Source organism: Panicum virgatum, chromosome 9K (genome assembly GCF_016808335.1).
Source record: "Panicum virgatum strain AP13 chromosome 9K, P.virgatum_v5, whole genome shotgun sequence".
In the NCBI taxonomy this organism is placed as follows: Eukaryota; Viridiplantae; Streptophyta; class Magnoliopsida; order Poales; family Poaceae; genus Panicum; species Panicum virgatum.
The window spans coordinates 25,171,162-25,192,879 of NC_053144.1; the positions used below are offsets into that span (position 1 = coordinate 25,171,162).

The window sequence follows — 21,718 nt, forward strand, 5'->3', positions numbered from 1 at the left end:
AGCTGTGGGAAGATGAGATGCAAAGCACTAGGGAAGCCGCTGCTTAAATAGGAGATCGCTGGGAGGCCACATTATCAGCTCCTAACTGAAGGTGCGAGGGTTTGTCAATAACTACAGCTGTGTGGGGTCAGTGTAATGATAGTCGTGGTCACTGCGCGGAAATCCGTTTCCACCGTACCGAAGCCCAACCATGCGAACTACCCAGGCTCCATGGCATCAGAATATAATGTGGCGTTGGAACGAACTGACTAATCATGGATGTTGGCAGCAGCAGGGAGTTGTGTTTTCATCCTATATAAAAACATGCAGAGTGTAGACGAAGTGTAAGTAGCTGCCTCCGTCAAGACAGTTCGCGCTGCAACGAACGATCAACTAACAAAAATTCCTTCGACATTAGGTGAGGCTTTAGAAGGAGGTGCAACCGATCGAAAACCACGTCTGGCCATAGTTCGTTCAGAGTGAGATTAACACAAGGAGCCTGGGTAGTTTGTTAAACATTATTAGGCTTCCTATATGAAAAGTACAATTCATGTACGGTTCCTATATTTATGAAAAACATTAGCTCATCAGCGAGAAGAATAATAATGGAGATTGATTGTATGGTTCACTGATTCATGGCTGAAACAAGTAGTGTTTTCAAGTCGTCCGACTAATTGTGATTAGTCATGACTAATCATTCTTATCGGTCCGCCGCTACCGACTCGATTACCTCGACTAGAATTCTAGTCATCCGACTAACCACGAATAGTCGTCCGATTAGCGTGTGAATGACTAGTTTTGGTGTGCCAAAACTTTGGTCTGGGTAATTTTTGGGCCGGTAATTTGGTGGCCCATTAGGTTTAGGTATACAAGTGTCAGCGTTACTTCCAGCTCTAGGCTTCTGGCTACTGCACTGCAAGTCGCCGACCACCTGCAAGCAACAACTTGCCGGTCTTGATTTTTTATGTTTGGATACCTTGGAGTTTGGATTCTGCGCAATGTTTTCCTGAGGGACCGTGTATCTCTTCTATATATCTTGCTGTTGTTTTGGCTCTAGTCTAGTGCTTTTTTAGTCTAATACACAAATTAAATTACAAAGTTAGTGACCATCTGAGTATCTGACTATCAATATTATCTTCATATTTGCTTTAAACAACATACTATATTGTATATAGGTCTGATATATATATAGTATTGATCCTGGAATATATATACAGGACGACTAGACTACGACTAGGACCGACTAGGCTCGACTAATAATTGAGCTGATCGATGACTAATCACGACTAATCATCTTATCGGTGGCCTTACGACTAGGTTCGATAATACGATTTGAAAACATTAGAAAAAACTCATTAGTTTAGAACTGCAAGTTCAAACGTGCCAGCTGTGACATTTAAGTGTCCTAATCTAGTGGAGTTTGTTTCCTTTCACTAGTAGAAAAGAGATCATTGGTCCACCTCAAAAGTACAAGAACCAAAGTGATCCAGTACTAATTCTAGTGTTAGTATCATGTCATCTTTGTTCCGGTACTTTTGAGGTGGATGGAAAGGTCTATAGACCCTTTAGTACCTAATGGGTCCTCCCACATTATTAGTACCGGGTGGAAACATCACCCAGTACCAATGTCTAGCTTTTGGTACCGGGTGGTGTTATCAACTGGTACTAAAGTGTCATCTATGAGTTACTTCAAATGCAAAATATCTCTCTTCCTATCACGACTGCTGTGTAGGTGAGATGGTAAGGGAGGTACGCACAAGACAGGAGGTTGCAGGTTCGAATCGGTGCGGTCCTCTTCCTGGTTTGATATATTTTTTTAATCAAAAATACTTTGGTATGTGGTGGAGCCTTCACCTGGTACTAAGTGGCTTAGGTGCTGGGAGTTTAACCCGGGTTTTGGGGTACCGGTTCAAAAACTGATACCTAAAGACCTTACCAACCAATGCGTATATAGCCTCTTTTCTAGTAGTGGTTATGGAACCGTATGTAATGTTGATTACCTCGGCTAGCAAACCATCCACCGGATGGGGATAAATAGAGTTTAAGGGAACAAGTGTAATCACTAATTCGTCTAAGAATTCACTTAATTACATTCTTTTTGGGACGGACAAAGTATCTAGTACTGAAATATCGAAGTTTACAGCGTTCAAATAAAGAAATTCAAATTTAGTTTATACATATCATAATTCATAACATGTTAAGAACAAATGCATAATGTATTATCTGCAATGTTGAACAAATTAAACGACGGCGAGTGCATATAGCTCCATCAAAAATCAAGAGCACGCAGTCACTGTTTCGAGTGAACCGCAACAAAAGGCGAAGGACATCGACAACTCCAACACTGGCATGTTTTTTTAGCTAGTAGACGAAGTTCTGGTTGGTGGAGAAGGCCATGCCGAACTGCCACCACGCCGGCACGACGTTGAGGAACTGAATGTACTGCCCACCGGTGCTGGTCACGGCGAAGCTGAGCCCTTGGCCGACAAGCCCGGCGAGCGCCTGCCAGTTGGCTCCCCAGTTCTTGGACATCTGGATCCACCCCGTGTTGTCGCCCTTGACCCATGCTGCCGCCACGGAGCCGCTGCCACCGAGGTTCTGGATGTTGACGAGCAGGAAGTAGTTGGAGCCGGCCATGCTGAAGCGCACGCCGCCGCTGCGCGAGCACTGCACCCGCTGGTAGAGGACCGGGACAACGCCGGCCTGGTAGACGCCGATGTGCTCCCACGCCGGCTGCAACATGTCGAAGTGGGGGCGCCCCGGGCCGCAACAGCCGCCGTTGGGGAGCGCGTAGTTGGGCGGGCACAAGTTGGTGGCCGAGACGGTGATGCAATTGCTGAGCTTGCAGTACTCGCCGCCCGGGCGTGAGCCGTCGCAGGTGATGAGGTAGCACTGGCTGCAGGACGCGCCGTCGTTGAAGAGCGTCTGGCTCACCGCCGCGTTGAGCACGCCGTACCCGGCGTTGTACAGGTTGTCGTACCCGCACGCGCCTCCTGTGCATCTCAGGAGACACGACATATGTATATGCAATGTCAGCTGCAACGTAATTCCATGTAGTTCTCTTGAGCTAGATCTTGGACCGGACTATATATATGTGCATGCTTACCCATGGTGCTGGAGCCGTCGGCGCCTCCGTAGAATGTGGCGGTGCCGGGAGACCAGTCGGCGGCGGCAAGTGTGAGGCACGCCGCAACCATCGTGCACAGCATGAGGAGTTTAGCCATTTCGGTGGACGAGCTAGAACGAGAGATGGGGTGTGAGGTGTGTTGGTAAAGGGAGGGAAAGAGCAGAGAGGATGATGTTGCATTGAAGGATGATGCATGACGCTGGGTGTAACGTCCAGGAAGAACCGCGGACGGTCCGCTAGGGATCGGCGGACGGTCCGCCAGAGTAATGCCCAGATATTTAGCTGGATGTGGGCCCGGTCGTCATCTCCTCCTTCCTCATTCCCACCTCGACCAGAGATGAGCGGAGCTCGTCCGCTCGCGCCGCCGTTGCCTCCTCCCGTCGATCTCCTTCCTCCGGCCACCATACTTCGATTCCTCGCGCAAGAACCTTCCCCGGCACCTCCTTCACCTTCCCCAACCCCAGACCGGTTTCTTACGGCCGGAATCGCCCCCACCACCGCCCGTCACCATTGGAGGCGCTTGAAGCCTTGCTCCACCGTCGATCCGCTTCTCCGGTCATCCTCCGCCCGAACCGATCGCGGGAATGGATTCGTGGTGAGTTTCTTGTGCTCCCCGGTCTTTTTCCCCTTCCGCGGTGTGTCGCCGGCGCCAGTGAACGGCCGTCGCCGTCGCCGCCATACTTGCTGCCGCCTGTGGCGTGGATCAAAAGTTATGCATCGCGGACGGTCCGCCTGGGAGGTGCGAACAGTCCGCCGGTCAGATTAGATTTCGTCCAGAGACGATGTTGTCTCTGGTGGTTTAACAGAACCGAACTGCGGACGGTCCGCTATAGGAGAGCGGACGGTCCGCCATTGAAACTTGAAATTTGTCCAGAGACAATGTTGTCTCTGGTGGGGTTCGCAGGATTGAGCTGCGGACGGTCCGCTGCTGCATAGCGGACAGTCCGCCATAGAGTCTAGGATTTTGTCCAGAGACGTTGTCGTCTCTTGTGGTTGGGCAGAGTGAACTGCGGACGGTCCGCCAAGGGGGGCCGGACGGTCCGCGATTAGGATTAGAAATTCGACCAGAGACATTGTTGTCTCTGGTGGATTGGCGTAGGTGTGTTGCGGACAGTCCGCTACTGAGGCGTGGACAGTCCGCCAGCCAGTCTAGAAATTCATCCAGAGACGTTGTAGGTCTGGCAAGTTGGCAGAGGTGTACTGTGGACAGTCGGCTACTGGATCGCGGACCGTCTGCCGTATAGTCGTAAGTTTATCCAGAGACATGGGTAGGTCTGGTAGGTCGGCAAGTTTGAGTTGAGGACAGTCCGCTGCTGCGTTGCGGACAGTCCGCCAACTAGTTCATTTTTTAGTATGATTCTTTTGTAAGTAGGGGATTTTAGCTGCACTAATTTGTGTCATATGCATGTGCATTAATCGGCATTTCATATATATTCATGCATATGTATTATTGCACCTCATTTAGGTGCGCTAGAGGTACACGTGTGGACGTGAAGCACGCGATGTTGGAGTCGACCCACAAGACGGTGTTCGACGGATATCGTCAGAAGATGGAAGGACCCGCTGAAGCAACCAAAGACCCGGCCCAAGGTCGGAAGGGCCCAAGGCCGGAAATAATATTAGCACTGACTTAGTGTTACCCTCAGGCAGGCCCCGGTGCACATCCTATTAATTTAAATTATGACACCTATATATGTATTTATTACTTATGCATTACGTTTAGGAGTTGTTTGAAACCCTAGTTGCATGAACCCTAGGTGTCCTTGAGTTGTACTAGTATGTATAGGACGATAGAAATACTATGCTAGATAGGGTTCGGTAGAAGTCGAGTAATTCTTGGTTACTCGCGAGATATAGGATAGTTTTATGTTTCCAGATATGAGTTACTAATTTTTGGATGAAAGTCTTGGAATGAAAGAAAGAATAGAATCTGAGACCGGGCGGGAGAAGTGTAGTTCCGCCTGTGTCGGTTAAGGACCGAGCCGTTGTTGGCCCTGCTGATCATGTTTGAACTGTACTAACCGCATGCCAGGAGTAGGAGGTAGTCGAAACCGGTAAGCCGAGTACTGTCTTGCTTCGGAAGTACAGAACTTCTACCCACCCCTTAGGACGAGTCGAGTGGCTGCGGTGAATTGGGATGCATGAGTTTACTTTTGGTGGTCTCTCGTAGGGCTCGGCTGACTATATGCAGGTGGGGCGGTTCTGTAGTTCGAGACAGGGAGGGAAAAAGTTTGTGCGCGTGGTCCGACGGGGCTAATGCGTGCCGTGTTGGTTAGGTCCACCTTGCAAGGTTAAATCGAATCGATTCGCCGTCAGTCGCTCTCGGATATGAGCACCTTGGTCACTGCGTCGCAGCGTAGTGTTGTGATAGAATAATGGTTATACCTATGTTGATGAGCATATAATTTAGTATTTATTGCTCCACTATGTTTGCTCTAGATTTGGTTATGCAAATATTAGACTATGTTAATTTATATAGAACTTGGGCTAAAATAAGGAAAGTGAGGAATTACTTTAGTCGCTGTTTTATGCAAGATAACCACCAGCCAAAAGCCTTGCATGTTTAGATATGTGGGCTAAGTTATACCCACTGGTCGGGTAAGTCTTGCTGAGTATTAGTTGCTCAGGGTTTGTTGTTTACTCTATTTCAGGTTTAGGAGCTAACTAGGTGTCATATCAGTGGGCTCGATGTGGCGCCTTTTCTTCACGTTTCGGTAGTTCTCGATTTATTTAATTTATTCTCTAGTAAAAAATGCTCTGTATGTTAGATTCTTTTCCGCTGCTATCTTTTCATTTGTAAATTTTAAATTTTAAACTGTTTTGTAAAAGTCTTAATATAATTTGCTGTTTTTTAAGATTGTATCATGCCGGTACCTTCTGCGCTCGCTTTCGTGCGAGACTTCTGGTGTTTCGGTCGGCCTGTGGGTTGGAAACAGCCTGTCAGGTTATACTTAATTAAGCTAATGCGTCCACCGATGGCGGTTATGCTTAATTAAGCATTTTAACTCGACGGGTCTATCACACTGGGATACCGTTGCTTAAATAGACAAGAGGCGAGGCCACCAGAGGTATGCATGCAGGGCTAGCTTACCGCAAGGTAGGAGAAGATAGCAGCTAGCTAGAGTTTTAATTCATTAGTAATCATAATCACGATAGGTTGAGGACTAGGCGACTGATGATGGTCGATCTTTTCCGTGTCTCAGAAGCTGATCATTAGAACATACAAAAATCCGTGTTCCATGGAAGCACAGGAAGACGCGTCACGGACGGGCAAGCTAGGCACCGAGGCCTCTGACTTCGGCGTTGGAACTAATCATGCATGGATGCGGACCTTATTAACCGGCCGTTTAGTATGTTTATTTATCGGTCCAAATTAGCGACCTCCGTCTAGAACAAGAAGATTCGCGTGGCAACGAACTCAACGAACCGGTGTTGCATCTGCATTAGTTGAAACCCTCACCGAAGCTTGTTCTGTGGATCCAAGGTCAAGCACGTACCAATATGAAGCACGAATGTTTGTTGGTTCATTTATCACAATAGGAACGGGATCAAACAAGATTCGGTAATTAATTCAGGGTTATTCATATCTCCTTACTAAGGTGTGTTATGGTGGTTAGAAAGGTACCGGGATGTACCTCCAACTATCACAAAAATCCGATTTTCAACCTTCAACTACGAAGCCGAACAACATAGGCCATCCAACTGTCAAACCCGGGCAAATTTTGCTCCTGGGGTGGTTTTGAAGGTGGTTTTCCATTTTGTGAGAATTAAAAATATTCAATTTTACATTAAAAATTATAAGTAATTCATTTTAAGATAAAAAATTATGAAATGGGTATCAAAAGTTTTCTAAAAATGTAACATATCTATTGTCACATGACTTGTGAGCTATTCAGATCTAATTTTTTTATGTTCATAATATTTGGTTGCTTGCAGTTATGCCTATATTATTTTTAATAACAAAGATTCAAATGGAGCAATAAAGTGAATTAGTTTTGATTTTTTAGATCTAATTAGATTTATTTAATTTTTTAGAAAATGCAAAACCACCCAAGTACCAAATTTGCCTGGTTTTGACAGTTGGATGGCCTATGTTGTCCGATTTCATAGTTGAATGTTGAAAATCAAACTTTTGCGATAGCTTGAAGGTGAAAATTGGACTTTTCCCATTAAAATTTGAGCAAACTCAAAAACTGCTAACCACTACCAAAAAAAAGAGAAAAAGTATAAAAATGTTCATATATTAGTGCCTTACATAGTGGATAATATATTGGAGAGCATTATTTCACAACTCATCGGTCCGCCCAAAAAATACTAGTATTTTTGAGGCGCATGGAAGGTTCAGGGACCTTTAGTACCAGGTTATGCAACCAATATTAATGCCCAAGACTTTTAGTCTCGGCTGCGCAGTACCAGTTGCAAAACCAGTACTGATGGCCTTTTTCACCCGGTGCTGATCAACATTTCTCTAGTATTGTTTACATCCAAATTTGTACCTTTTGGTTATATAATGTACTTATGTGCAATTTATTCTTGTTGCTATGCCTCTAGATAGTCTTTTGTGAATGTGTAAGCGTAACAACGCAATGTGGGATGCGTTGTTCAATACAACAATCGCAAGCTATCATTGCAATATTCTAGCATTGGCTAATAATTCCCACCATCTCGTTTTGTTCATCTAATATAATGGGCTTGCAACACTTATGTATCATTCCACCCAATCCAAACTACGTTAACTCAAATAGTGGTTGATTACAATAATAGTAGAAATCGTCCAAATGGCATGATTAGCTAGGTATAGGCAGTTGCATATTGTGCTCTATTTAACTAGAGTAAATGTCTGCAGCACTATCCCGATATCTGAATCTGAATTCATTAGAAATATCTTAATTTCAACGAGCGTAACCGTCACTATAAAAATAAAAACAGACAAAAGGGGCCAAGAAATTTCAAACACTACTAAATGCATGTTCGAAGCGGATGATTTTGACATCATTCACAAGTTATTTTAGGGTTCTGGTGTAAATTAAAGAATTATTTCTAGGGTTAAGTGGAAAACAGAAGCATGTGATTATATCAATTAGTCTAACTGAGTAGTCAGTGCGCGTGATTGGTTCGGTACTTGCATTGGCTAATGTAACACGCTACACTATTTAACCTAACTGTTTGAGAAAACTCCAGTCTTAGATCCAAAAATGTACTTTATTCAATGCACTTAGGTAATGCACTTTATAAAGTAATGCCTCTAGATTGTCTTTGTGAAGTACTAATGCAATATGTACAGGATCGTTGTTCAAATCAACGATGGAAGGCTCAATATCATTGCAGTGTTAAGCGTTGACTTGCACATTGGGATGATTGATTCACCAATCATTTATTCTCAGCTTGGGTGTCCAAAATGATCAAGTAGAAAAAGAAAAGATCAATCATCGCCTAACTAATGGTACATCGATCTCCGCCCAATCTAACTGGCCAGTTTAACAAAAATTTCAAGTGAGGGGGGATTGTAAGAGCACAGGTCATCAAAATCAGGCGGTTAGGTACTTTTCAGTAGCATATGTTGTTCTCATATCCAACAAGAAAAACTAGAAGGTAATATCCACCGTAAAGAGATGTGGGGTCACGTTCTGACTATAATTGCCCCATCTTACTAACTATATCAGAGAACATTGAGAATTTTACTGAGATGTAGAGATCGAGGCTTGAATACTGAACTATATTCCTTTATCTAAATTTGGGAACAGGAGTTGGGGTGTTCAATTCAGCTATATATTCTTGGCTTGTCTGAAACAAAAGCAACATTATTATTTTGATTCTTACCCACTTGGTCAGTATTTATTTTTTGTCCAATATTAGAATTAGGTTAGTCGTCATCCTTAGCCATTTAGATCTCCTTCGATGAGTTACGCTTTCCTATAGCTGGCTAGCTTTCATGAAGCCTGCTGGCATCAGGGGAAAGCAAATCCTAGATTCAGGGGGAAAGCAAATCCAATATCTTTGATCGTTTTCACTGTTTTGCCCATCAGGATTCTGGACAGAAAGGAACAACCATGTGGCGTTATGCCAGCCACCCTGGCACAGCTAGCAGATTGTAAGGAAGATCACTGGCTCATCAGTGTTGGTCCAGACTCCAGAGCCGGCCGGTTTAAGTTGCTTAGACAAGCAAGCTTCCTATTAATATTACCCCGGGGCTAGACATATGGTAATCTTGATCTGTTGGATGCTCTGGAAGGAAAGGAACAACAGAACTATTGACCGTAGCATTAATTAGAACATTAGCTGGGGCCCTAGTCTGTGTGGTAGATGAGATCGTGGCCTGGTTTCAGGCAGGTTTTAGCCAACTTCAACCTGTGGTTCGTGCTTTAGGTAGATTACCGGGTCGCGCATTGCCTTCGATGTAATTGTCGAGATTGTTGTACCGGGTTGGTTTCACTACTCCAAAACTAACTCGTTTGCTGTACTATGTTTTCTACTCGCTCCTCTTAATGAAAAACGTGTTTTTTTTTTGAAAAGGGAAATTTTATTGATTTCAAGCACAATACATCAAGGTGATACATCGTCTTGAAATTTTCCCGACCTCTGTCTAAACGACACACAGCCTAAAAAGAGTTTGATAAAGATTCTTCCACACTAATGACTGTCAATCCGAAGACTAGACCGCCACCCATGTGCCCGGGCAAAAAAATCCTTGGCCACCTGTGCCAAGAAATGAGAGGCCGCTACAAGTTTGTCCTGCAAAGTATACTTTTGAAGGATAGCCCATGTACGGAGCCAGTGCGTAGTTGAGTAGATAACCTGCAAAAAGGAAGATTTTTTGTTATCGAACACCACCGCATTTCTGCATAGCCAAACAGACCAACACAAGGCTGTCGCGCCCAGAAGTACTAGTGGCTTATATTCTTTAGAAATTCCATTGAGCCAACTCCCACACATACTAGGCATATTATGAGGTTTTGGTATGCCCCAGGCCGCATAGACCGAAGCCCATATCATTCTCGCGAATCGGCAGTCAAAAAACAGATGTTGTATCGTTTCATTCTCATGACAGAAACAGCACTGTTGGTTCCCCTGCCAATTCCGTTTTGCAAGATTATCCTTTGTAAGAATGACGTCTCGTCTAAGATACCAGAGGAATATCTTTATCTTGAGTGGGGCTTTTAATTTCCATATTCTCTTATTTAGATTAGGAGTGTTCTGATTGATTAAACCCAAATAATGTGACTTTACCGAAAAAACACCTGTCTGGTCTAGGTTCCATTTAAATTCATCCCTTTCTTGGCTGAGAACTATAGTTGATAGACGTGAGACAAGATTATTCCACATCACCAACTTATTGCCAATTAGATCTCTACGCCAGGAGAGGTTCGGGATCTGTGTACTTAGTACATCAGCCACCGTATCCTGTTTCTTCCTGACTATATTATAAAGTTGTGGGTATTGATCGCGTAAAGGACTATTTTCTAACCAAGTGTCTTCCCAGAATCTTACTTGAGACCCATCCTTTATCACGAATGTTCCGAATCTTAAAAAATCTCGTGTTACCTTCATCAGGCTTGCCCAAAAATGTGAATCTCCGCTCTTCCATTGGGCCTGTACCAACGGTTTAGACCCTAGGTATTTATTGCGTAAGATCTGCTGCCATGTACCATCTGTTGTTAACAGGCGGTACAGCCACTTACTGAGCAAAGCTATATTTTTTAATTCCAAATTATGAATCCCTAGTCCCCCTTGATCCTTGGGTTGACACAAGATGTCCCACTTTGCTAGCCGATACTTTTTTTTATGCTCGTCACTTTGCCAAAAAAATCTAGATCGAAAATAGTCCAACTTCTTACGAATCCCTTTTGGGATTTCAAAGAAGGACATCATGTACATAGGCAAGCTGCTAAGAATAGAATTAATGAGTGTTAAACGACCTCCAGTTGAAAGGTGTTTACCTTTCCAACTACTGAGACGTTTTTCAAACCGTTCTTGGATCTTCAGCCAATCGCTATTAGACAATTTTCTATAATGAATCGGAATGCCTAAGTATCGGATTGGGAAAGATCCTGGATTGCAACCAAACAACTCCATGTACTGACTTTCGCAATTCTTCGCTTCTCCAAAGCAGAAGATTTCACTCTTATGGAAATTAATTTTGAGGCCCGATAGCTGCTCAAAAGCACAAAGAATAGTCCTCATGTTATGAGCCTGCTCCAGGTTATGGTCCATAAAGAGAATTGTATCATCAGCATATTGTAGTATTGATAGCCCGTCATCTACCAAATGGGGAACCACACCACTCAGCAAACCCTCTGCTTTTGCTCTCTTAATGAAAAGTGTGAGCATGTCGGCTACTAAATTAAAAAGGATGGGTGAGAGTGGGTCTCCTTGCCTAAGTCCTTTCTTTATTTGAAAATATGGACCCACCTCATCGTTGACATTTATTGCAACACTTCCACCTGAGATGAAAGACTTAATCCAATCAATCCACTTGTTTGAAAAGCCTTTCAGCCGAAGCGTCTGAATCAGGAAGTTCCACCTCACTTTATCATAGGCTTTTTCAAAATCTATTTTGAAAATTACCCCACTCTGATTCTTGCGATGTAATTCGTGAACCGTTTCATGCAAGATCACAACACCTTCTAAAATATTTCGGCCACGTATAAATGCCGTATGTGAAGGGCTAACTATGTTATCTGCAACCGAATTGACACGGATTGTCGCCACTTTCGTGAAGATTTTAAAACTCACATTCAGGAGGCATATCGGCCTGTATTGCTGGATTTTACTGGCTTCTTGTGTTTTTGGCAATAACGTTATGACACCAAAATTTAGACTGAAAAGGGGAAGATCACCATTATGCAGGTCATGAAACATTTGCATGAGGTCTCCTTTGATGACATCCCAAAACTGCTGATAGAATTCAGCTGGGAAACCGTCTGGTCCTGGCGCTTTGTTATGATCCATATCAAAGATTGCATCCCGAATCTCCTTTTCAGTGAAAGGAGCTACGAGGAATGCATTTTCTAGTGAACTGACTTGAGGGATATCATCCGTCCTATCGCCTAAAGTAAAATTATTCTCTTCAGGAGGACCGAATAATTCTTTGTAAAATTGGGTGATATAACCTTTTAGGTTATATTGACCCTCAATTTTTCCACCCTCGTGTTCTAGGGAGAAGATACGTTTCTTACGATGTTTGCCATTAGCAACCATCTGAAAGTATCGAGTGTTATTATCCCCCAAAAGAACGTCAGTCACTTTGGCCCGTTGATAATACTTGAGTTCCTCCTCACGCAGGAGTTTTATCAAGTCATCCCGGGCGGATTCCAGTTGATTCCTCTCAACGTTCGTGAGTGTTCTAAATTCAGCTTGGGTGTCTAGGTCCGTTACTATCGATTGGAGGTTTTCCTTTTGTGCTTTATACACCCCATGGTGGTGACGAGCCCACCCCCGCAAGTGCTTTCTGAGTGCCCCCCAGTTTTCTATTCCAGCGTTGCACTGAATTTTGTCCACCAACCGGTTGATTCCAAATTTTTGTGACTCGCTCTTGAAAATCCTCATGAGATAGCCAACTGAGTTCCATTTTGAACTGCTTTGCATGTCCCGTAAAGGATGGGTCACCCGTTTCCAAAAGTAATGGGGTATGATCTGAGATGCCTCTATCTAGTGCTCGCACTGTTACCATCGGGTATTTGAACTCCCATTCAGTTGTTATTAGAGCTCTATCGAGCTTCTCATAGGTCGGATCCGGAAGAGAGTTTGCAAAGGTGTATTGTCTCCCTGTCAAATCTATCTCCCGAAGATCAAAGCTATCAATGACAGCGTTGAACAGGAACGGCCAGCGAGGGTTAAAATTATTTTTATTCTTTTCCTTACTATGCCTCATGATGTTAAAATCTCCCCCGATTAAGGTGGGCAACGGATTCTGTTGACACGTACGGACGAGTTCCGACAGAAAAGCTGATTTGAATTCATCCTGTGCCGGACCATATACTGCCATCAAAATCCATTTGAAATCATCGTTTCTGTTTCGGAGATGGAACTTAATAAAAAATTCCCCTTCCACAATAATAGATAGATCAAGGACTGTTGAGTTAATTCCTAGTAGAATACCGCCCGACCGTCCCCTGGGTGGGAGGCAATGCCAGATAAAATCCGCGTCACCAGAAAGACGGTTAAGATTTGATCTAGACATGTCCTGTTTCCCGGTCTCCATGACGGCAACAAAGTCTAGTTTGTGATCTCTAATTGCATCTGAGATGTATCTATATTTAGCCAAGTCTGAAAGACCTCTGCTATTCCAGTAGAATCCTTTCATGGGGAAACACTTTTGTTTAGTTTTTGAGTCTTTTTCCGCGCCTTGGCTTTTTTAGCTGTTGATTTCGACTTACGCCCGGTCACCTTAAGGTCACAAATTCTCATGCCTAGGTCCAGGTCATCCAAATCCACATCAGTTATGTCTTTGATTAAGTGGGAAAGGAGCCTGTTTTCATTTTCAGGATCCTCCTCATCACTTAAATCAAAAGGATTTAAATTGGTATCCGCTCTTTTATTTTTTGGCTGAACCTTAACTTTGTCCACTTCAATTCGTTTTAGTGCATTAGAAGAAACAATAATCTCTTTGGAGCTGCTACCCATAGATATCCCGATAGACTTTAATTTTGCAACACTATTGTCCATAGGTAACTTTAAAGATATGTTACCTGGTGGGTATGTCCCTGCCGGGTTATCCAGGTTCCTAATAGCAGCACGCCTCTTGGCTTTGTCTAGAACTAGCTCATCTGCTGCAGGATTACCATCCGCAGAAAAAGAATAGTTAGCGCGAGCACTTCTGCGTTTACCATCGAGGAAAACTGATCCAACCCCTGAAATATCATCACATTCCGTACCTGCGATACTGTTGGTAGGTGTCTTGAAAGCTGCCGGTGTGAACACCTCCGGCTGCCCTGACGCCAACACAACTTGTTGCTTACTCGGTGTTGTCACCCCCGCCTTAGCAGATACCACCGTATCTGTACCAGATAGATCGAGTGATGATCTGAAATTATCGCAACAATTATCTGACAAAGGTGAAGGAGTATCTGTATTTGACTCCGGAATTATCGGCGATGCCATCACAGATGGCCCACTAGATGGCGAATTAGCATAATCTGCTACACAAAAGGATGAGACTGTATGCAATTCCTCAGAAGCTGACCCAAAGAAGCCCGAACACTGACCATTATTTCTTGGTGGAGTAACATTAGCCTGACTACTATAAGTAACAGACTCAGAGCCTGTTTGTACTTGCAGTGCAGGTTTAAGCTCCTGAGGATTTTTATCCATCACCATGCTGGAATCGCCCATTGGCCCTGCCATCTGGGCGCCCATGCCAGTCGAAAGCGCATCTACGCCCAAAGGTGTGTCGATCACCTCTCCCTGCTGCTTAACTGCATCAGATAGAAGGCATTGTGAAAAATCAGATTTAACACAGCCATATTCTGATGTAAAAAAAGGATGATATTTACCAAAAGTATTCCCAGGAATCGGCCTGAAACCACCTCTTGGTTCAGTAACCGCAATCTTGGTCGATTTTGTAGTTCCTTCAGACAAAACCGGCTTCCTCGGTGGACATGAGCGATGGTTTCCCATAGGAGTGACCGCAATCCGACACTGCATTGGGGCAGGTCCAGATCCAACATTTTTTGTCTGAGGTAAGCTGCTCTCAGGTTGACTCGTCCTCTTCAATTTTTTTGAAGAATCATCCCTATCCTTATCCTCAGCACTACCATTACCATCCCGGAAATTATCAAAATCCATGGGATCATCATCTTCTGGCGGAAGCGTTGCTGGCAAGAAAAGTTCATCTTCCTGTGCAAAGGTCACATGATAACCTTGAGTACCAAAAACCAGGTCTGTAGTATGTGGCAGCTGACGCTTATCCATCATCCCAACCTTGATTCTGATCACGCCCTTCATCCTATAAGTTAGCATATCAACTTCCAGAGTTGCACCAATCACTGTCCCAACAGCCCAGAAAACCAAGTAATGCCTGTAAGCATGTGGCACCCCCGTAACATGGACCCAGACTTCCTCTAACTCATACGTAGGTGCAATATCTTGATCATTTTGCCAGACTGACACCGTGAGTGTGACGCCATGATTTTTCAACTGAAAGCCAATGTCAACCATTCTCTGCAGTGAATCGTCACTAGGAAAAGCCACCAAAAAAGAATTTTCATCATGAACTAAAGCTTCCCACTTCCAGTCTGTTCTGATGATACGAGCAAGTTCAGACTGAACTACTTCCGCTGTGATGCGTCCCCCAGAGACGGTGACTAGTCCCGTGGGCGACGGATCTGGTGTCTCAAGCTTGTAGTCGACGTCTGTAATTCTGATAAAAGCAAACTCCTTCTTGCCTGACCCAAAGAAAGATGCATTTGGTTTAGGCATCTTCAGAATCGAGCACTTGGCCGACAAATGGGAATTCTTCTTGTTGCAGATAACGCAGTCGAGATTTGCCTTGCAATTTTCGTTAACATGTCCGCTGCACTTGCAACGAAAACAGAAGGGTTTCCTCTTCTTAAGTGCACCCTGTTCCAATTGCTGTTGCTCCCGCTCTGCCCCCTATTGAACAAAATCAGCCTTGCTAGATGGCAAGATAGGAACGTACTGCTGTTGGGATTGATTTCCTGCTGATCTAGAAAATTGCTGATCAGCTCCTCCTCCTCCTCGACCAGGATGTGCGCTGCGACCATCAGAAGCACCATGCTCGCGACCATCAGAAGCACCATGCTCACGTCCATGTTCACGACCTACCTCGCGACCATACTCACGGCCGCGACCAGCAGGGTGTTGTGCCCTGGAGTGGGCCTGGAAACCGCCGCCGCCAAAATCCCCATGACTGCGACCATCCCGGCGACCAGGGTTGGGGCCTCGACCCCTGCCTCGATCCACAAACCGAGGGTAAGGTGGCATCGGCGAGCTCCGCACGACGTCCGCAAAGGAGCGTTGGTCCCGCTTAGCCACCAACACCGGCGATGAATCTGATCTCGGGCACCCAGGTTCTCGCGCTAGGGTTAGAGATGGTGTCGGCGTGGGAAGTTCACGACCAGGAAGTGGAGCGCGATTGAATTTCCTGGGCCCGTTTGGGATCAGGTCCCAGATGGACCTACCGAAATCGTGAGCACGTGCAATGAGGTCTGCACGCAGAGGCTGAACCGGATGCAGGAGGCGCTTCCTTGCGGTCTCTGGCAAAAAGGCTTCCAACGTGATCACCTGAGATCGACGTTTAGGAAGTGGGCCTTTCCAAGAACGCAAAGCGAACCCTTTCTTTCGAATGTCTGGATTTGACGCACCCTTTCTCTTAGATGGCAGAGAAAATTGCTTAGCACGTTGCGGTGAAGAAGGCTCCGACGAGACACATTGTTTGTGCTCCGGATTACTTCCCACCGGCGATCGCTCATTTTCCCACCATCGTGTTCCCTTTGGGAAACCCATATCTGCCCAAAAATTTTCAACGAAAATCTCATCATTGTAACTTGAGCACTTCTTCTTTTCTGAGACGTAATCTCGTGCCTCTTCATATGAGTAACCCGCCATGATACAATCCTGTAAAGCCTCATCGTCCGCAGGACTGAAGCACTCATGGTTGTCCACTTCGTTGGATGATTGCAACACCATCGACACTGGAGAAGAAGCCTCTGCTAAGTTGATTCCTACCTCGTTGGTGTCGATAGGCGTTGCGGCCACGCCATCGGCAAAGCTCTGATCCTCCACCTCAGGAAGAGCTGCAAGAACAGACGGAAAAGCACTCACCTCGGGACACGCGAGCGTGAGCCGCCGGCGACGACGAACAGCCTGTTTCGCCGCACCGCCAGGGTCGAAATCCGCTTGCAAAGGAGTTGTCAGAAGCACCGGAATCGCATCCGGCGGGATTGAAGGCTCCGGCGACGTAGTCGTCCCCGGAGACGAGGTTGAACGCTCCGGCGAGGAAGCACCACCCGGAGACGGCAGGGAGGTCATCCCAGGCCAGGCATCAGGCGACAAGAGCGATTCCTTGCCGGTCGGGAATCAGTGGTCTCGCCAACGCCCAGCAACGCCTCGCCGGCGGCTTAGCACGCCGCGAACGCCGAGCAGGGGGCCGCGCCGACGCACAGGCACCCGCGCCCACCGGACGGCGGTCCGCCCGGCAACCAAGGACGCCGGCGGCTTAGCACACCGCGGACGCCGTCGCAACGCCCGATCGCCCGCTCCGCATTTTCAGGAGTTCAAAATTCAAAAGGCTCAAAACGTGCTTAGGCACAGTCATGAAAAAAATGACATGTTTTCTTGTATAACTCAATGTCTATTGATGAATTATATTTGAAGGGCACAAACTCTTAAAAAAGATATAATATGCGGTATCTACAGCATTGAAAACAAAGGTAAGCCTTAATAAGGTCTATGTAACATTCCAAAGACCCTTTGCCATTTCCTCCTGCAGTCGGAGCATCACGTAGGAGACAAGCCATTTAGGTGGCCAACTAGGATGCAATGACACAAGTGCATAAAAGGCTCCATCAAAATCAAGAGCACGCACTCGCCATTCGACACAACAGCACCCCGAAATTGCTTGCAAAGGGGATACGAGAGCTATGCTGCTTGCACGGTTCAGCTAGCGGACGAAATTCTTGTTGGTGGAGAAGGCCATGCCGAATTGCCACCAGCTCGGCACGACGTTGAGGAACTGAATGTACTGCCCGCCGGTGCTGGTCACGGCGAAGCTGAGACTCTGGCCGACGAGCCCCGAGAGCGGCTGCCAGTTGGCGCCCTAGTTCCTCGACATCTGGATCCACCCCGTCTTGTCGCCCTTGACCCAGGCCGCGGCCACGGAGCCGCTGCCGCCGAGGTTCTGAATGTTGACGAGCAGGAAGTAGTTGGAGCCGGCGATGCTGAAGCGTACGCCGCCGCTACGCGAGTACCTGACCTGCTGGTAGAGGACGGGGACAATGCCGGCCTGGAAGACGCCGATGTGCTCCCACGCCGGCTGCGCCATGTCGAAGTGGGGGCGCCCTGGGCCGCACCAGCCGCCGTTGGGGAGCGCGTAGTTGGGCGGGCACAGGTTGGTGGCCGTGACCGTGATGCTATTTCCGGGCTTGCAGTACTGGCCGCCCGAGTGTGACTGGTCGCAGATGATCTTGTAGCACTGCCCGCAGGACGCGCCGTCGTTGAACAGCGTCGTGCTCAGCGCCGCGTTGTTGACGCCGTACCCCGCGTTGTACAGGTTGTCGATAGCCACACGAGCCGCATATTCATCGTAGCAAAGTACAACAAGTATAAAAATGTCCGAAACTAGGAGCCGAAATGCATACAGAAAATCTACTTACCCATTGTGCCGGAGCCATCGGCTCCGCCGTAGAACGTGGCGGTGCCCGGAGACCAGCCAGCTGCGGCGAGCGCGAGGCACGCCGCAAGGACTGTGCATAGTAGGAGCAGAGACTTGGTCGTTTCCATGGGCGTCAATGCAGAGCTAGCTGCAGAGAAGGAGGGGATGAAGGCCAAGCAGGTTTGTGTAGGTTAGTTGGCTGGGCAATCTAGGTTAACCGTCTTTGAGCTTCTGGAATGAGATTCATGGCGTTGCGGATACCCTTTGCTGCTTATGTAGGGGAGGAGGGAGGAGGTGCTAGCTTGCTTTGTCAAGAGGATTTGCGCGGCAACGAACGATCAACTAACCTAAATTCCTTCCAGATTAGTTGAAACCCTGTCATGTGCATGTTCTGTGGTTGTGAATGTTGATTGAGCAACCGATCAGAAACTCTGAATTGGTTGGCTCGTTCCGGAATATGGAACTAGGAATCTGAAGTTTTTTTTAGTAATTGTATGTATCATATACCTATCATATCCTTCTTCCCTCTACCCGCATAGAGAGAGAGAGATCATATTGTTCGCTTATTCGGAGTTAAGCTGCCGGCGCTAACGTGCCAGTTGTAACTTCATGTCGGTTGAGTATTTTAAACAGGGACAAGGAAATCATGGTGTTGACGTCAGAATTTTGCAAGTATAATTTTGGTGGACAAAAATGGCCCGTTCGGCCCAAGATAGTAGAAGGCCTGGTTAAAACTGACGCTCAGTGTGGTCAAGGTGCATTCACAGACTACTGGTCACAGGCGGCACAGCGATAAACCACAACTCGGACGAGACAATGACGTTATCAGAAAACACAGGAGTCCGATTAATTATTTTGTAATGTCCTTATAAATGTAGTAGCTTTAATTATTTGTTTTCTGTCAAGTTTGTTAAAGTCGTGTCAAGCTAGGAGAGTAGGAGTCTTAGTATCACGTTATAAATAGTAGATCAGAGAGTTATAAAACTCTAGGAGCAGGAGTAGAGTAGAACTCGGCATATTCTTCGGTGACAAGGCTGCATCAGTTAGGTCCGACTTCTGGTTTGCTCGTAAGTTACTAAAACATCGCTGTAATTTGTTTAGTTTATCTACTAGTTATCGATTTCTTTTAATTACGCATAGACTGTCTCGGTTAGGTCCAATCTTTTATGTGTTTTTGTTAGATTCCACAATTTATCCAATATTCATCGGAGATCAATCTATAACACTTTTCCTACAGAATCCTAATATTGGATAGGTTTAGATGTCTTCGTTTTAGATTAAACTGATTAAATCGTGTACCTTGTCATAGTCAATATTATTGGCCGATTCATTTAGCTTGGTTTCGTCATCTTAGATTGTCTCAGTTATAGTCAATCTTTAAGTGGCATGGTTATGCTAGTTTTGTTGGTTCGATTCGATATGTTATGGCTCGAGTTGTTAATGGGCTATCTCAGCTGATCACAGTCATGAGTTAAGAATAAACACTTTTATAATTAGATTCGTCGGCAAGTTATGTTTAGTTTACCACTCTGGCTGTTAGAGTAAAACTCATGACTGTGATCAGCAGAGATAGCCCATTAACAACATTTCTGGCTGTTAGTGTAACGCCTCAGGTATATATCGACACATCTGAAGGTTACTACTAAAGACATTAAATTACACTAAATATTAAAATTCTATTACATTTCGGCAGAGTCTCCTTTGTAAATTCTAACATCCGAGGCACACAAGATCTAAATATAGCAAAGTGAATATAAAGATAATAAATAAACTTGCTCATCAACCAACACAACCGAATAAATAAGTTTTAAGCGACAACCAAACAGCCACGCAACAATCCTCAACATCAAAAGAAATTATCCAGCCTAGAGTATTGTTTTAATGAATGGTAAAGGTGTGTGCATGCTCATCATGAAGTGGCTACTCACATCCCATGCAAACTTGATCAGCGAGTACCTAAAAACCAAATAAACACAAGGGTGAGTAAAAATACTCAGCAAGCACAATTTGAAATCAGAAGAACGACTGCAAGTACTTGAACAACGGAAATCCGGAATCATGGAACAACAATGAAATAGTAGTTTCCGTCTGAAACAGACATCACCTAAAACTTCCTTAGCATTTACCTGTAAAGCTGAATAAGTGGGGCCATCACTTACTCACAAGAACCTGAACATAAGAACCAAATTGCACAACCAGTGTTTATACAAACCCCCGGCACTTGAATGATATGAAAGGCAACACACGAATCTTGAACATTTGATAGAACCAAAAAATTATGACATGATGCTTAAAAGAATTGACATATGAAATAAAGACATTGAAGAAACATCGCCCAAGGGCAGCAAGAAAGCCACAAACATAATCACACATCAAGAGATTCGTCATTGCACTTGCCTTAACCTTGCTGAGAACCCGGTGCCACACGCTCACCGCTAGAATTTATCGAACCTGTGGAATAAACCACTCTCAGGAACTAGTTCATATCGACCAAAAGCCTATATACTCGAAGAAATCTGGAACTAAAAGCCTAAAACGTTAACTCTCACAAGTTCTGAAAATTCAACCAAATCTCTGAGGTACTCGTTGTTTAGCCCATAACTTTTGATTCGCTTAACCAAATGCAGTAAATAAATACATATTGAATATCTACAGAAAAATTCCTACAACTTTCGTTACAGCGCCCAGGGGAAATTCGTCCTAAAAATAAGTCGAAAATAAATAAACAGTTTCTGCGCACAACTTTTCTAAAGGGAACAGCAACACAGTTTTGATGATATCTCCTAAACCGCTAATCGAAATTGAATGAAACCAGCGCCATTGGAAAGATATCGACGAAACTTACAACTTTTGTTGTTAGAGGAGGATCAAATTCCCCACCAATTAATTCCAGAAATTCATCGAATAAATCAGCCTAATTCATACGACATAACTAAACTCGATCGTCCTGTTGAATAACCCCAGACCAAAACCCCTTGCATCTGTATACTAATTTGGAGATTAGTATCTTGCGTAGAACTCCCCAATTTGCAAAGGACTAAAAAATAGAATAGATGAAATCTAACCTTCTCCTGCCCTTTGCCTTTTCCCTATCCTGCTCCCTATCGTCCAACCAGCAGCTGTATGGAGCCAACATTTGCATATCACGAACAGCAGATAGGGCAAGGGAGGCACGGAAACACGCAGTGGCGGAGGGCCCAGTGTGGCGAGATGTGGCGCTCGCCATACCTCGGCCCGGCCCATAGTGGATATACACTGCATCGGCCCATGAAGAAACAACC

At 45.3% G+C, this 21,718-nt stretch overlaps 2 protein-coding genes and 1 pseudogene across 2 annotated transcripts; all 3 read right to left on the reverse strand.

Annotated features, from left to right (window-relative positions):
* Window positions 1–2,260: 2,260 nt before the first annotated feature.
* Window positions 2,261–3,206, reverse strand: LOC120648622 (expansin-A31-like). Its single transcript, XM_039925347.1, has 2 exons — window positions 3,086–3,206; window positions 2,261–2,972 (listed from the first exon to the last, which is right to left on the reverse strand). Exons 1-2 carry the CDS (start codon window positions 3,201–3,203, stop codon window positions 2,341–2,343), a joined length of 750 nt encoding a protein of 249 aa, XP_039781281.1. The 5' UTR covers window positions 3,204–3,206; the 3' UTR covers window positions 2,261–2,340.
* Window positions 3,207–13,405: 10,199 nt separating this feature from the next.
* LOC120647869 lies at window positions 13,406–17,355 on the reverse strand. The gene is made up of 4 exons (XM_039924690.1): window positions 14,599–17,355; window positions 14,311–14,520; window positions 13,981–14,241; window positions 13,406–13,875 (listed from the first exon to the last, which is right to left on the reverse strand). Exons 1-4 carry the CDS (start codon window positions 15,521–15,523, stop codon window positions 13,406–13,408), a joined length of 1,866 nt encoding a protein of 621 aa, XP_039780624.1. The 5' UTR covers window positions 15,524–17,355.
* A 49-nt stretch (window positions 17,356–17,404) lies between these two features.
* Window positions 17,405–18,616, reverse strand: LOC120648623 (annotated as a pseudogene).
* Window positions 18,617–21,718: the final 3,102 nt, after the last annotated feature.